General features: G+C 43.7%; 1 protein-coding gene across 4 annotated transcripts in view; it reads right to left on the bottom strand.

Moving 5' to 3' along the window:
* Positions 1-12,211, bottom strand: part of USF3 (upstream transcription factor family member 3) — a 29,923-nt gene that overhangs the window by 3,744 nt on the left and 13,968 nt on the right. For 3 of the 4 annotated variants that reach the window (XM_048927478.1, XM_048927499.1, XM_048927491.1), the window contains 3 exons: positions 10,970-11,052; positions 10,220-10,316; positions 309-9,162 (listed from right to left, as the gene is read on the bottom strand). In XM_048927478.1, coding sequence (XP_048783435.1) covers positions 2,726-9,162; positions 10,220-10,316; positions 10,970-11,052 — 6,617 coding nt within the window. In that variant the 3' untranslated portion in view covers positions 309-2,725. Of the gene's footprint in view, positions 1-308; positions 9,163-10,219; positions 10,317-10,969; positions 11,053-12,211 lie in introns of those variants that run through there. The other variant, XR_007373354.1, reaches the window with a different exon arrangement.

Raw genomic sequence — 12,211 nt, 5'->3', positions numbered from 1 at the left:
GGTGGTTGTTGCTAATGCAACTGCAATCACTGCTGTTTGGAAGAAAAGCAGGCTTGCTTTGAAGTGAAATAAATATTCCATCAAATATTTGCACTAAACACACACAAAAAAATGAAGCACCACCACTCACGTTTAGTGTCCTAAAGATAAGCCCCATCTGAATTAGGTGGTGATACCCCATTTGAAACAGAACCATTTTAGTTGGCTTTGTGAGAAAACACCAGATCCCAGGTTACAAGAATGAGACATTATCAGCTAACTACAGACAGCCCAATTCTGTTTTATGCTAAAGGTTCTTTTCTTTCCTGAAAAAAAAAAAAGGACTTGGCAAAAATGGGGCCTCGGCAGTCCAGCTATGAATAAACTTTCAGCTACCTCTTTGGGCCTCCTATTCTTCAATATGAGTATTATGAGTATTGAATATGAACCAGCAGTATGACCAGGTGGCCAAGAAGGCCAATGGCAGCCTGGCTTGTATCAGGAATGGAGTGGTGAGCAGGACTAGGGAAGTAATCCTGTGCTGTACTCAGCACTGGTGAGGCCTCACCTCGAGTACTGTGTTCAGTTTGGGGCACCTCAGTACAGAAAGGACATGGAGATGCTGGAGCAGGTCCAAAGAACAGCAACAAGGCTTGTGAAGGGCTTGGAGAATATGTTCTACAAGGAGAGACCGAAGGAACTGGGGCTGTTTAGTCTGGGGAACAGGAGGCTGAGGGGAGACGTTATTGCTCTCTTCCAATATCTGAGAGTGGGGTTGGTCTCTTCTCACTGGTGACAGGTGACAGGATGAGGGGAAATGGCCTTAAGTTGCACCAGGGAAGATTTAGTTTGGATATCAGGAAAAACTCCTTTACAGAAAGGGTTGTTAAACACTGGAATAGGCTCCCCCAGGAGGTGGTTGAGTCACCGTCCCTGGATGTGTTTAAAAACCACTTGGATGTGGTGCTCAGAGACATCATTTAGCCATGGGTTGTTAGAGTTAGGGTAGTATGGTTAGGCTGTGGTTGGACTTGGTGATCTTTAAGGTCTTTTCCAACCTGAGCAATTCTATGAGTCTGTGATTCAAGATGAAGTGCCTTCCTTTCTGCCCTTCAGGAAAACAAAGTAAAACAATTACCCAAAAAACAAGCAAAGAAACAAACAAAAACAAAACAGGGAACCTGCCCCTGCCACATCTCACACAACAGGGACACTGGGAATGAAGCTATCAGAGGTCCCAGGAGCGCTAGTGTGACGTAGAGATACCAAAGCTTTTGGAGCTTACACTCCCCTGCACGTCAGCTGGGTACAGGAGGATTGCTTACTGTTATTTGGAAATGTGATCTGGAATGGTATTTCCAAGAACTTAAAATAAAAGACATTTCTGTCAAAAAAAAAAATCACACCACAGAGCCATTAAATAAATAAGTTACCCAGTTCTTCCCTTTCCTTTAAAAGAAATGGGATCAAAATCTGTGAAAGCATACTGGGGTCTCAGCTTGTACACACACATGCTCTGTCCCTCACACACACAGAAAGTCCCCCTTCCTTGTGATGCTCACATCACATCTTCCTGGCATACAACTTTTCAATCTTGACACATTCACATTCTCCCTTCACCCACAACCACATGGGCTTAGACAAAAGGTGCATTCAAGTGCAAAGTACTGATATTATATTAGGCCCCAATGCTGCCAGCAACAGTAAGCAGACAGCGTGCCCACGATCCCCATGGATTCTGTGGGATGCCATGGGCTCAGTGCTGCTCCCGTGTGCTGACCATTACAACAGGGGGCTGTCACTCACAGAAACCAGTAAGCTGGTGGCTGAGCATGGGCCAAAGAAAAGGAGAGGGGGGAAGGGGGGGAGGAAAACAACACAGAAGACATTAAGAAGGTGCTAAACAAGGTACAAAACCACCCTGAGGTAACTTGCAGCATATGAGCAATGAAATGGCAACAAACAGGACTGCTGTCCCCACAGTACTCCAGTAGGAGTACTAAGTTACATTAAAATGTTGGCCAAGTTCAGCAGCAACAGACGCCATCATTAAACGAGATCTAAACAAATTCTTCTTTGAAATAGAAAGTCACGCATGAAAGAAATTTCAATTTTCTGGAACAGTATTTTTAATTTCTGGCCATGGAAACACATGGCGATTTTTGCCAGATCAAGTTAGCCTTAACTCAAGTGGATGCAACAAGCTTCAAACAGACAAAAGCTGCACAACAAATGCCTTTATCAATTAACACCAGATTAGCAGAGACCTGTCTTCTTATGAGGCTCCCAAAATATTTTACAAAGGAAAAAGAAAAACCTAAGCCACTTGAAGTTCACCTTTAGTCTCAGGTAAACACATTGTAAGTAAAATGAAACCTGTAGCACTTGTTTTCCTGTGTCCTGTTTGGATATTCCCACCTCTTTCTTTACATCCAAGTACTACTGAGAGTGGCAATCAGACATCAGGCTTGATTGTTGTAAAATCAACAATCAGTATTTGCACAGCTCTGAAGTTGCATTCTTACCGTTTATTTGCAAGTAAGCATTGCTATAGGCACTGGTGCTTTAAAGTTAGTAAGGTGGATAGAAAGGTGTGTATATAGATATAGAAGATACCCATATACATACATTTAGGCAAATAAACAGTGATGATACGACTGGTCTCTTCAGGGATGCCGGTAAGATCCACTTTCTTTTTCTTAAATACAGAAACAACTCATCAGACTAGAAGTCAGTCTGTCAGTCTTCATACAGCTGAACTACAGTCATGACCTAGAATATGGCTTATATTGTGGGCAGGTCGGTTTGAGGGCTGCTTGGAAGAATCGGAAGCAGACGTGTTTGCAATGGAAAGCAAAGGTGACATTGCTGAACCATCTGGAGGAAGAGCAGTGGCTATTTCCGGAAACAAAGACGTCAAGTTAAAATTGGATAAGTGTGACGTATTGGTCATGTGCATGGGTGGCATATCCGGAAGCAAAGGAAAACTTGGCTGGGCAAAACCAACAGGCCGGGGAGGAGACAAGATAGATCCAAATCGATTGTTCAAACCTCCACTGCTCGGCTTCTCTGTGCTCGGATTAGGAAACATTTGGTTGGGAAAGTAAGGGATAGAAATGTCATTGGAAAGAGTGGGGTGGGCAGGAGAGTAAGGCGGGTAGAAGGATGGCAGCGTATTTTGGGGATCGACGGGGATTAGGGCTGGTGTTCGAGTGGCACTAGGCTGAGTAACAGGGGGAATGAAGGACGTGTTGGCATTTATGGGTGGATTCATGCCACCCTCTGGGATAAAAGGGAATCCAAAGTTCTGAGAAAGTGTATGTTGGTCAGAGGCTGCGTTGTCATTGGACACTTGAGGGCCATCAGACATGAAGCGGACAATACTTCCTCTCTTTTCTATAGCAGACTGCTGGCGCCCAAGGATCATACTGCTGCTGGTAGACAGGGGCAGGTGGGGAAGACTAGGGTCAAAGACATTCCCGTGCCTTTGATTTCCGGATCGATTCCTTTCAGGCTGCCGTATTTTAGAGCCGTTGTTATCTTGTAGAGGATGCCTCGAGCGCTGAGTAACTGAAGAATTGGGCTGACGAACAGAAGGCTGCCCTTGTTCACCATTTCCATGAGAAACTGCAGGGTGAGGGTGAGTTGGCCTCACAACCCCGTGCATGTTGCTGGAGACAGGTGTATTCATGTGGCTCTTCGTTCCGTGACTGTCTGTCATCCTCATGGGATTGGACTTTTGTACAGAAATGTTTGGGCTTGTATTTCGACCCTGAATATCTCCCGAGGAAGATGAAGTTGAGAAGGGAATAGTTAAAGAGCTGTTCCTGGTGTTAATTGTACTGATGGACATGTCACAGCTTTCCCTGTTCTGAGCATCGCCATCTCTCCGGATGTGGACACTCTCCCGGGCTGGGGGACAGCTGTACTCAATCGTGGACGATGCACCACACTGTGTATTCCTTGGATGTTCTGGGATCGATCGCTGGCTTCCACTGACTTGATCGCCAAGGTTAGGGGCAAGTAAACTCTGCATAAAACTTTGGTGGCATGTATTTTCATTTTCCCTTGATGGAAGGGAATTTCCTGTTGGAATACCTTGTACTGGCTGGTAAGGCAATCTCTTCTGCCTTTCTACGGGTGGCCCAGTATTCTGACCAATTCGAAAAGCTTGTGATTGCATGCCCCGGAGGGACGACACAGAATTACCAATTTCACTGTTTCTTGAGGCCTGCACATCAAAATTGCCTGCAGGTTGTTGGTTGGGTCCTGCTGGCTTAAACGTCTGGCAATCAGAAAGCCGTTGTACATCTGAGCCAACCGTATGATCAATGGATATACGGCCCTGCATATTGTGAATAACCAACCCTTTATTTCTAGAAACATCAATATAGCTCCTCATTTCAAGCTGGTCAGATACTCTAGGGCCTTGAAGAGAGATTCCTATTCTCTGCTCTGAATTAGAGGGTGTCTTCCCAATAAGTGCCTCAGCAGAGTAGCTGGAAACTCTGTTTCTCTCCTGCCTATGAGGGGTGCAGGTCATGTCTGACGGCCTGGTTACAATACTTGCCTGCGATACCATTTGCGGCTCTAAACCCCTGGAGGTCATCAGCCTCTGCATGGGATTGTGCCCTGATACATGCTCAGAAGCTGAACCTTGCTGCCTGCTGCTGACATCTTGCTGCTGTTGATGCATAATGTCCTGATTTATATGGCTCTGAGGGTGGTTATGATGGTTTCTGCTTGTTGCAGGATTTTCACAGTTCTTTTCAGGCTGGGAAGCTCCAAAGTGCTGCTGCATCTGCTGCTGCATTTGCTGGTGGTGAGGATGAGGCTGACCGCCTTTCTGCCGTGTCTGATCACTTCCATGGTGTTTCTGCTGTAAAGAAAGTTGCGGGGCTTGGGTTCCCTGGATGAGATTCCTTTTCTTTTGCATTTGCACTTCCTGCTGTATTGTTCGCTGCTGATGGACGCCGTGGGGTTGTGAGTGGACTGAGCTTTCCCCATGAGTGACATGGTGCTGCAGCTGATACAAGTGATGCCTTTCTCTTAATTGTCCAGCCTGCTGCTGCTTTAAGTAGGGATGATTATTGTGAAGGTGAGATATGCCTTGAGCGGGAACATGCTGAATTGGCTGCAAATGCTGCCCTCCTGTGCCTTGCTGCTCTGAAATTGATGGCTGGGAGTTACACTGAACTTCAGTTTGTCTCAAAGCCGGTGTTACAAAGTTGCTGTTTGATGGGAATAGCCTATTGAGGCCATCTGTGTGCCCCTGATTGCTCAAGGATGCCACCGAACTCGATGAATTAGAAGGCATCTGACTGACCAGCATCTGTGTTTGATCAGCAATACTCTCTGGTGTTCGATTCATCAGTGCCATCCCTTCAAGCCTTAGAGGTGCTGTCTGACACTGCTTTTGTCTCTTTGCTGTAGAAAGCAGAAGGTCATCCTGAACAGCCCGCTTGGCAGAGTCCTTGCGACCTTCGTGGTTTTGCTGCTTTAATCGTGATTCCTGCAGCTGAGGAGCTTGCATGGAGTTTGCCCTAATAGCGTTCAGTTGTTCCTGAGCATACTCACTCATCATAGCTGGTCTTGGAGATGGGTTGACATATGAACCAGATGGAAGAGAGAGACCCACAGTTGCAGGAACGCCTGCTGGCTCTGAAGGCTGGGATAAACTTGAGCAACTCACGAGGGGATGGACGATGCGGCTCTGGTGTATCAGGTTATTCACACTTAAACTGGTTATGCTCGGTGACTGGGAAGCTGAAATCTGCAAAGAAGAGTTGGAGGTTTCCACACCTCCTACAGAACAGCTTGGTTTTTCAACTTGCCTACCAACATTTGTTTGTACTGTATCCTGGGCACTGAATTTGTTTGGCGCTGTTTCTAATGGCCCTGCACTGCTTTCTTTCACTGGTAGAGTTTTAAAAGTCTGTTGCTCTCTCTCCAGAGTTGCAACCTCAGTTGTCTTAGATACGGCATCCCTCATGTTAACTTGCATTCCTCCTCCACTTTTCTCAAGGCTTTCCTGGTCAAAAATAGCTCTCGCTGCAAGAGCAACTATGTCAGGTTGTTCTGAAAATGTGCAGTTGTTGCACGTACTGGTTGACGTGTTGCTAGTAACATCTTCTCTGGTGGTATCTGGTAACATTGATGCCACAGAGAAGCCCCGGCTGCTACCAGAACTGGTTGACATCGGGGAGTCTGCCTGCCTGCTGGCAATGAGGGCAGCACTAACTACTTCCTGATCAGAAACGCAGGTGTGGTGCTGGGAGAGTGCATCACCTGTGTTCATTAACAAGAGTTCCTGCTTCTCAGGCAAATCAACATTTGATTCCACTGATTTAGAGTTTTCCATGGGAAAATTAGAATGCTCCCCTTGAACAGCAAAAGAAGAGCTTTTTTCCACAACTGTTCTTTCTTTTGTGAGATCAGACAGCATTTTGGTCAGACCTTGCCCTTCCAACAAGTCCACATCTTGCATGACAACTGAAGAACCCTGCGGAACGTTGCAGGATTCTGAAGTTGTTCCTGCAGTGGAAGTCTGACCTGCCGTGCTGCTCTCCACTGTTGATGCCCCAGAAACCTGAGAACTTGTCCCATGTGCTTCAGTTTCAGAGGGTGTTAAGGTGCCAGAGGGCTCACAGCGGGAGGAAGACTCTGATGAGGCTGAGCTGGTCAGCGGGTTGCTCTGAGACTGACGCACTGGCAGGAGAGGAGCAGCATCCCTGGCAGTTGGTGGGACCAGTGCCAACCGTTCGGACACCGCAAGCTGCAACGGCAAGGGGGCCGGCAGCTCTGCCAAAGTTGTCTCTGGTGCAGGGCAGGAGCCCACTGTTTGCTCTGAGCACTCAGCTTCTTTGGAAGGAGAAATACTTGCACCGGTCACCTGCACCGTGGCTAAAGCTTGTGACACTGCTGGAATGTTCTCAGGCAACTCCTCACCCTTTGAATGTTTTGCCACAGCTTCTACAGGAGCACCGTCTGTCTTACCTGCATCTGTACAAGGAACTGCTGCACAGGAAACTTTAACGTTGGTAGCTAGGTGTTTTTTTGTACTCTGCTTTTTGTTTGTCCTTTTTGATTTTGTATTAGACAGAAAACCAGCAGCAGCTTTTTTGGGGGAAACATTTGTTGAATTAGATGCACTAGTTAACACTGAACCGTCCAGAGGCACTGAGGGGGGCACTGAAGCTGGTAATGACACACAGTTAACTGTGGTAATCTGATTATGGACAGTTGTGGGATTGGTAGGGTGGCTGAGAGACAAGTGTAAGCAGCTTTGTCCAGCCATTTGTGATATGCTCTGATTGAGGTTAGCTAAAGCACCAAATGTATTGAGAGCAACATTGGTATTTGGATCTTCGCTAGTGGTGGGTTGAATAATTTGCATAGGGGCTTGATTTGAAGCTCCGGATGAAGACATGACAGGCTGCAATGCAAAAAGCTGCCCATTTAATGAGATTGTTTGGGGATGCTGTTGATTTGACATTGTAACTGAAAATGTTTGTGTAGAGCTAGAAGTTGGCAAAGATGATGGCCTTGGTAATATATGGACAAGGTGTTTTCCTCCAAAAGTCTGTGGAAGATGGGCATTTTGTACAGAGTTGTTGGAGTTTGCAACTGCCACAGGCCCATTCACAGGAACTCTCAGAGAAGCAGAAGGCTGGGCAGAGAGGAGAGGAAGAGGATTCTGACTAGCAGCTTGAATAATTACAATTTGTTGACTGACATTCTGGCTAGGAACTTCTGCTCTGACAATTGGAGGACACGGAGCAGTGTTTGGAGGCTGGAGAATGATGACATTCTGGTTCGCTGGTGCTCCTGTCACAGCTGACGCAACCGGCTGAGCCATCTGAATTACCTGCATAGTTGAATTTAATGGAAGGATACTTCCTGCAGCCTGAGTTTTAACCTGTGGTTGGCTGATTAATGGCTGCATAGGTAGGGATGGGCATGAGGGCAAGGTAACTACAATCTGTTCAGCTGCCTGCCCATCTATAGGCAGAGAAGTATTCAAACTAATGCTCGTTGTCAAAGGTCTGCTGTGAGCAGGAGATACGGTACTAGCCCCGTTAACTGGCTCACTTAGCAGCGCGGTCATTATACTGGATGGTGTTTGGCTTAGTGGCTGGACAGTATTTCCTGCTAGCTGCAAAGTTGTCCATGTGGTCTGTGTGTTTCCAGCTGAAGGCATCCGTGTAAGGCTACTCATATTTTTCAAGTCTGACGGGACAACACCTGTAGAGCCTGAAAAAGACCAGCAGTTCTCCAGGGGACTGGCAGGCAGAGTGCTTATTACAGTTACAGCCTTCATTCCTTCTGCTGCAGAAGTCACGGGCATGTCAGCACTACTTATTAAGTTTGTACTTTTGAGAACATTTACAGAGGAAAAACTATCTGCAGCAGACAGTCTCACAGATGGCACAACAGCTGTGCCAGTAGTTGAAATTACAGAGCTTTCCTGAAATTCGTTCCTAGAATTAGGTGTTTTTGAGCTGGTTGCATTTACGTGTTGAACTTTCTCAGCTTCCATGGAGGCACTGGAAGGAAGGCTGATTCCCTGCACGACTGTTTTCTTTGTTGACTTCGAGCCACCTTCATCATTTTTACTTTTGGGGAGACTTTGACCATTCTGCAGTGCGTTACCTGAAGAACACTGTAGGCCCTGTTCTGTTCCGGATTGAGAAGCGTTCTGTGAGCTGGTAGCAGCGAGCACACCTTGCTCATTTTCTGTGATGGAAAGTTCAACAGCGTTCCCTGCTGGAACCACCTGAGTGGGTGCCAGTGGAGAAACTGTACTCTGAGACCGTGGTTTGTTTTCTGCAGGGTAAATACCAGAAATGGTCACAGGAGTCACTAGGTTGCAAGTTCTCTGGACTGGAACAACATTGGCTGTTTGCTTTTGTAAATTATGACCAACATTAAACGTTATTCCCTGGACAGATGCTCCCTGGTTATTTCCGCTGGGTTGACTCCCATTTGAATAGACGATAATGTTCTTTTGAACTTGATCACTAGGAATAACAACTGAGACCTTTGCATTTTTGAGATTCCCCTTCCAGTGGATCGTAGGATCATCATACAGGCAAATATCATTGGCTTTCAGAAGTTCGATGTATCTCCCATTTTCCTTTTGGAGTTCATCCAGTTGTTTCCGCAGTTTTTTTATCTCTTCAGCTAGAAAACAGTGAGAAGAATTCAGGACAACAGCATCAGTGCAAATACTAAGTAACCCTACCAAGTGGTTTGGAGAATAAGTTATATATAATACTGAAATAAGCTCTTAATGTGTGCTTTCTTGAACGTAATAACATAAATGAAGACTACCCCAATAAACCTTTCTACTGGGCAGGAAGGTAACGAACCCCACAAACTACTCCACTCCCAATATTCAGATATGTCTTATTAATTAGTTAAAAACATATAAAATAAATCATGTGAAACCAAACAGTGATCAGCTTCTTTAATTAACAAATGAAAAGCAAATATCTTAATTGATCTTGATGAAATTGATAGCCTTGTGGTTTTCCAGTTTAATTGCATATAAAAATGACATGCAAAACTAAATAGAATGCCCATATGTAAAGCAACAAAACCCAGCAGTGGAATTGGAGAGAGTTCACCTAATAGAAAAATCACCTAGGATTTTCAAAACCAATCACATCAACAACATGATGTATGTAATAGCATCCCACTCTTTGTGGAGAAATAAAAATCACAAACTATAACATTAGCTCTGAGATTATTTCTGTCACATCTCCGCCACTGCATTTGTAAGCCTCTGTTAAAGTAGAATTTAAATGAGGCATCATATTTTTATAAGGTAGGGTGTTACTACTTTCAAAGTGTTTGAAAAGAAGGAGAAAAACAACTGCATGAGGAAAGATCCATCTTTCCAATGAAGAAAATCTAACCCTGAATTTTAACAGAATTTTTTCTGAAGAAAAAAAATCATGATGGAATCTACTAGATGATCTTGCATTACCTGTGAGATTTTTCATTATGTTACATCACAAGATGATTGCTTCAAATCTCATAGCTAGAACACGTGCTTCGGCATTTTCTTCTTTTATTTTTTTGAGGTTATTCTAAGATTTCTTTTTGTATGCATATGCCTTGGGATTCCTTAAGTCTGTTGATACAAGGAATCCCTGGCTTTGTTCTCAGTACTAACAAATACACAGCAGAAAGGACTGACAGAAATTCTAGAGCTTCCAGAGGACTCTGTACTTACCCTGTTCATTGTTCCCTCCATTTAACAGAAGCTCATCATTCTGTCTTTTCATTTCTGTTATGTACTTAAAGGCCTGATCCAGGATCATGTTCTTGCTCTTTAAGGGAAAAACAAACACATGAAATTAGAAAGAAATCTCACTATTACTGGATCTGTCATGATAGATCTTGCACTCGATCCAAGGGTCTTCATTTTTAAAAAGTGCTAAACAGAATGCTTTTCTGAACTTCTTTTGTTTTGTCTTTGCACCTCGCATGAGGACACTGTCTTCCCTTACTATTAATATCTGACTTTCAGAATTGCTTTCATTTCATTATGCCAATGATTACAGAAATAAACACACACGTTTAATGAGAACTTTGGAAAGTTGTGAAAGGACAAGCAGGCATCAGCAAGATGATCAGATGGCTATGGACAAATGAATCTGCTCAGAAACACTGCACACATGAATGAAGGAGAAAGTCAGTGAGCCACATGTCCAACTCGTACTGTTCATTACTTCAGCAGTCAGCTACAACACCTTCAGACACGAAGCTCAAAAATCTGTGCAAATATATTAGCATAGCTTTGTATTTCTAAAAAGAAATTCATAAATACTTTTTAAAATCCTACTAATAACTAGTAAAATCTCAAGCATGTTAATTCAGACACTTTTGTCTTCTTTGTGAGACAAATAGCAAAAGTATTTTTACTTCTACAGACAAGGAAACACAAACATTTTACAGGATGCACATCTGAATGAACACTTACCTGCTTAAGTGCTGGAGAGCAGGGAATGAGTTCTCCAATTCTGTTTATCCCAGCATTAATCTTTTTCTTTCGATGCCTCTCCACTGAGCAAAAATAACATGCACTATGTCATCTAGTTGGGCAAGTCAACACAACAAGACAACTACTACCAATGTAAGGGTTCATAAATACATTATTTCCTGAGTTACTGGAACCATGGTAGAACCATATGGTAGAATAAAAAATCTCCACTGAAGTAAACTTCAGTTACTGAATTAACACTCGGTGAAATTAACAGCTCTAACATAAGAAACAACAACTTTTAAAGGTGAGGATTTTCAGGATAGCTTTATGGAAAAGCAGGGCTGTCGCAATTCAAAATTCAGGTTTTGATAATACTTTCTGGTTCTAGTGATACAGGCTATCAGTTACTCATTTTTATGTTGAAAGCTCTAACTGTTGTGGAAGATCCTATTATGACTGGAACAAAAAAAAGGAATTTTAATGAACAATACTGCCAGTGAATTACCTATTCTGAAGAAAGTCTGATATTGAAATGTTTTGGCGTTCTGAATAAAGTTCTGTCACGGCTCTGTCAAGATTCATATCAATATGTCATTCATTATGAGTTCTGTTTTGTGCAGCAGGGCTGCTTTTGATACATATAGAAACACACAGCAACCCATAGACAAGCGTATGTTCTACAAGCAAAACCATGCTTTACTTCTACATTACGCTCCTTTACAAAGGATATACTGATTTATTTTAAATAATTTTGTTTCAGTAGTCTCTCACTTCCATTTACATTTCTCAAACAAGTGAAGTAATTTTTGTATTTCAGGAGAGGAAGGAAGTGATCCCGGAGACAGCAGTTACATTAAGTACTATTCTAACATAGCAAAATAAAGCCTCTTCTGCACGAAATTTATGAGGATAAAAACACACCAAAACCAACTAACCAACCCCAAACCCCAAGGCACTGTCTTCAGTCTCCATTTAGTTGGGAGCTAAGGCACATGGAGATCAGCAAGTCCAGCATGAGAACAACACATACATCTCATTTGAAGTATTCCCCCAAGGCTCCCTCTGTGCTCTGGGGACTATGTAATTCACCAAGCCTAAGGCACAGGCAATGTGTGAACATCTTTAGACTCCTCCCCAGGTCTAGCATGACTTCAACAAAAGGTCACGTACATTTACAGCAAATGAAGACATAAAAACTAAGCAAAGCTGTTACTCTGAACTAAAGCTGCATTCCATATT

Source organism: Lagopus muta, chromosome 1, assembly GCF_023343835.1.
Source record: "Lagopus muta isolate bLagMut1 chromosome 1, bLagMut1 primary, whole genome shotgun sequence".
NCBI lineage: Eukaryota > Metazoa > Chordata > Aves > Galliformes > Phasianidae > Lagopus > Lagopus muta.
Note: the sequence above shows the minus strand (reverse complement) of the source record. Positions and strands in the feature narration are given on the sequence as shown.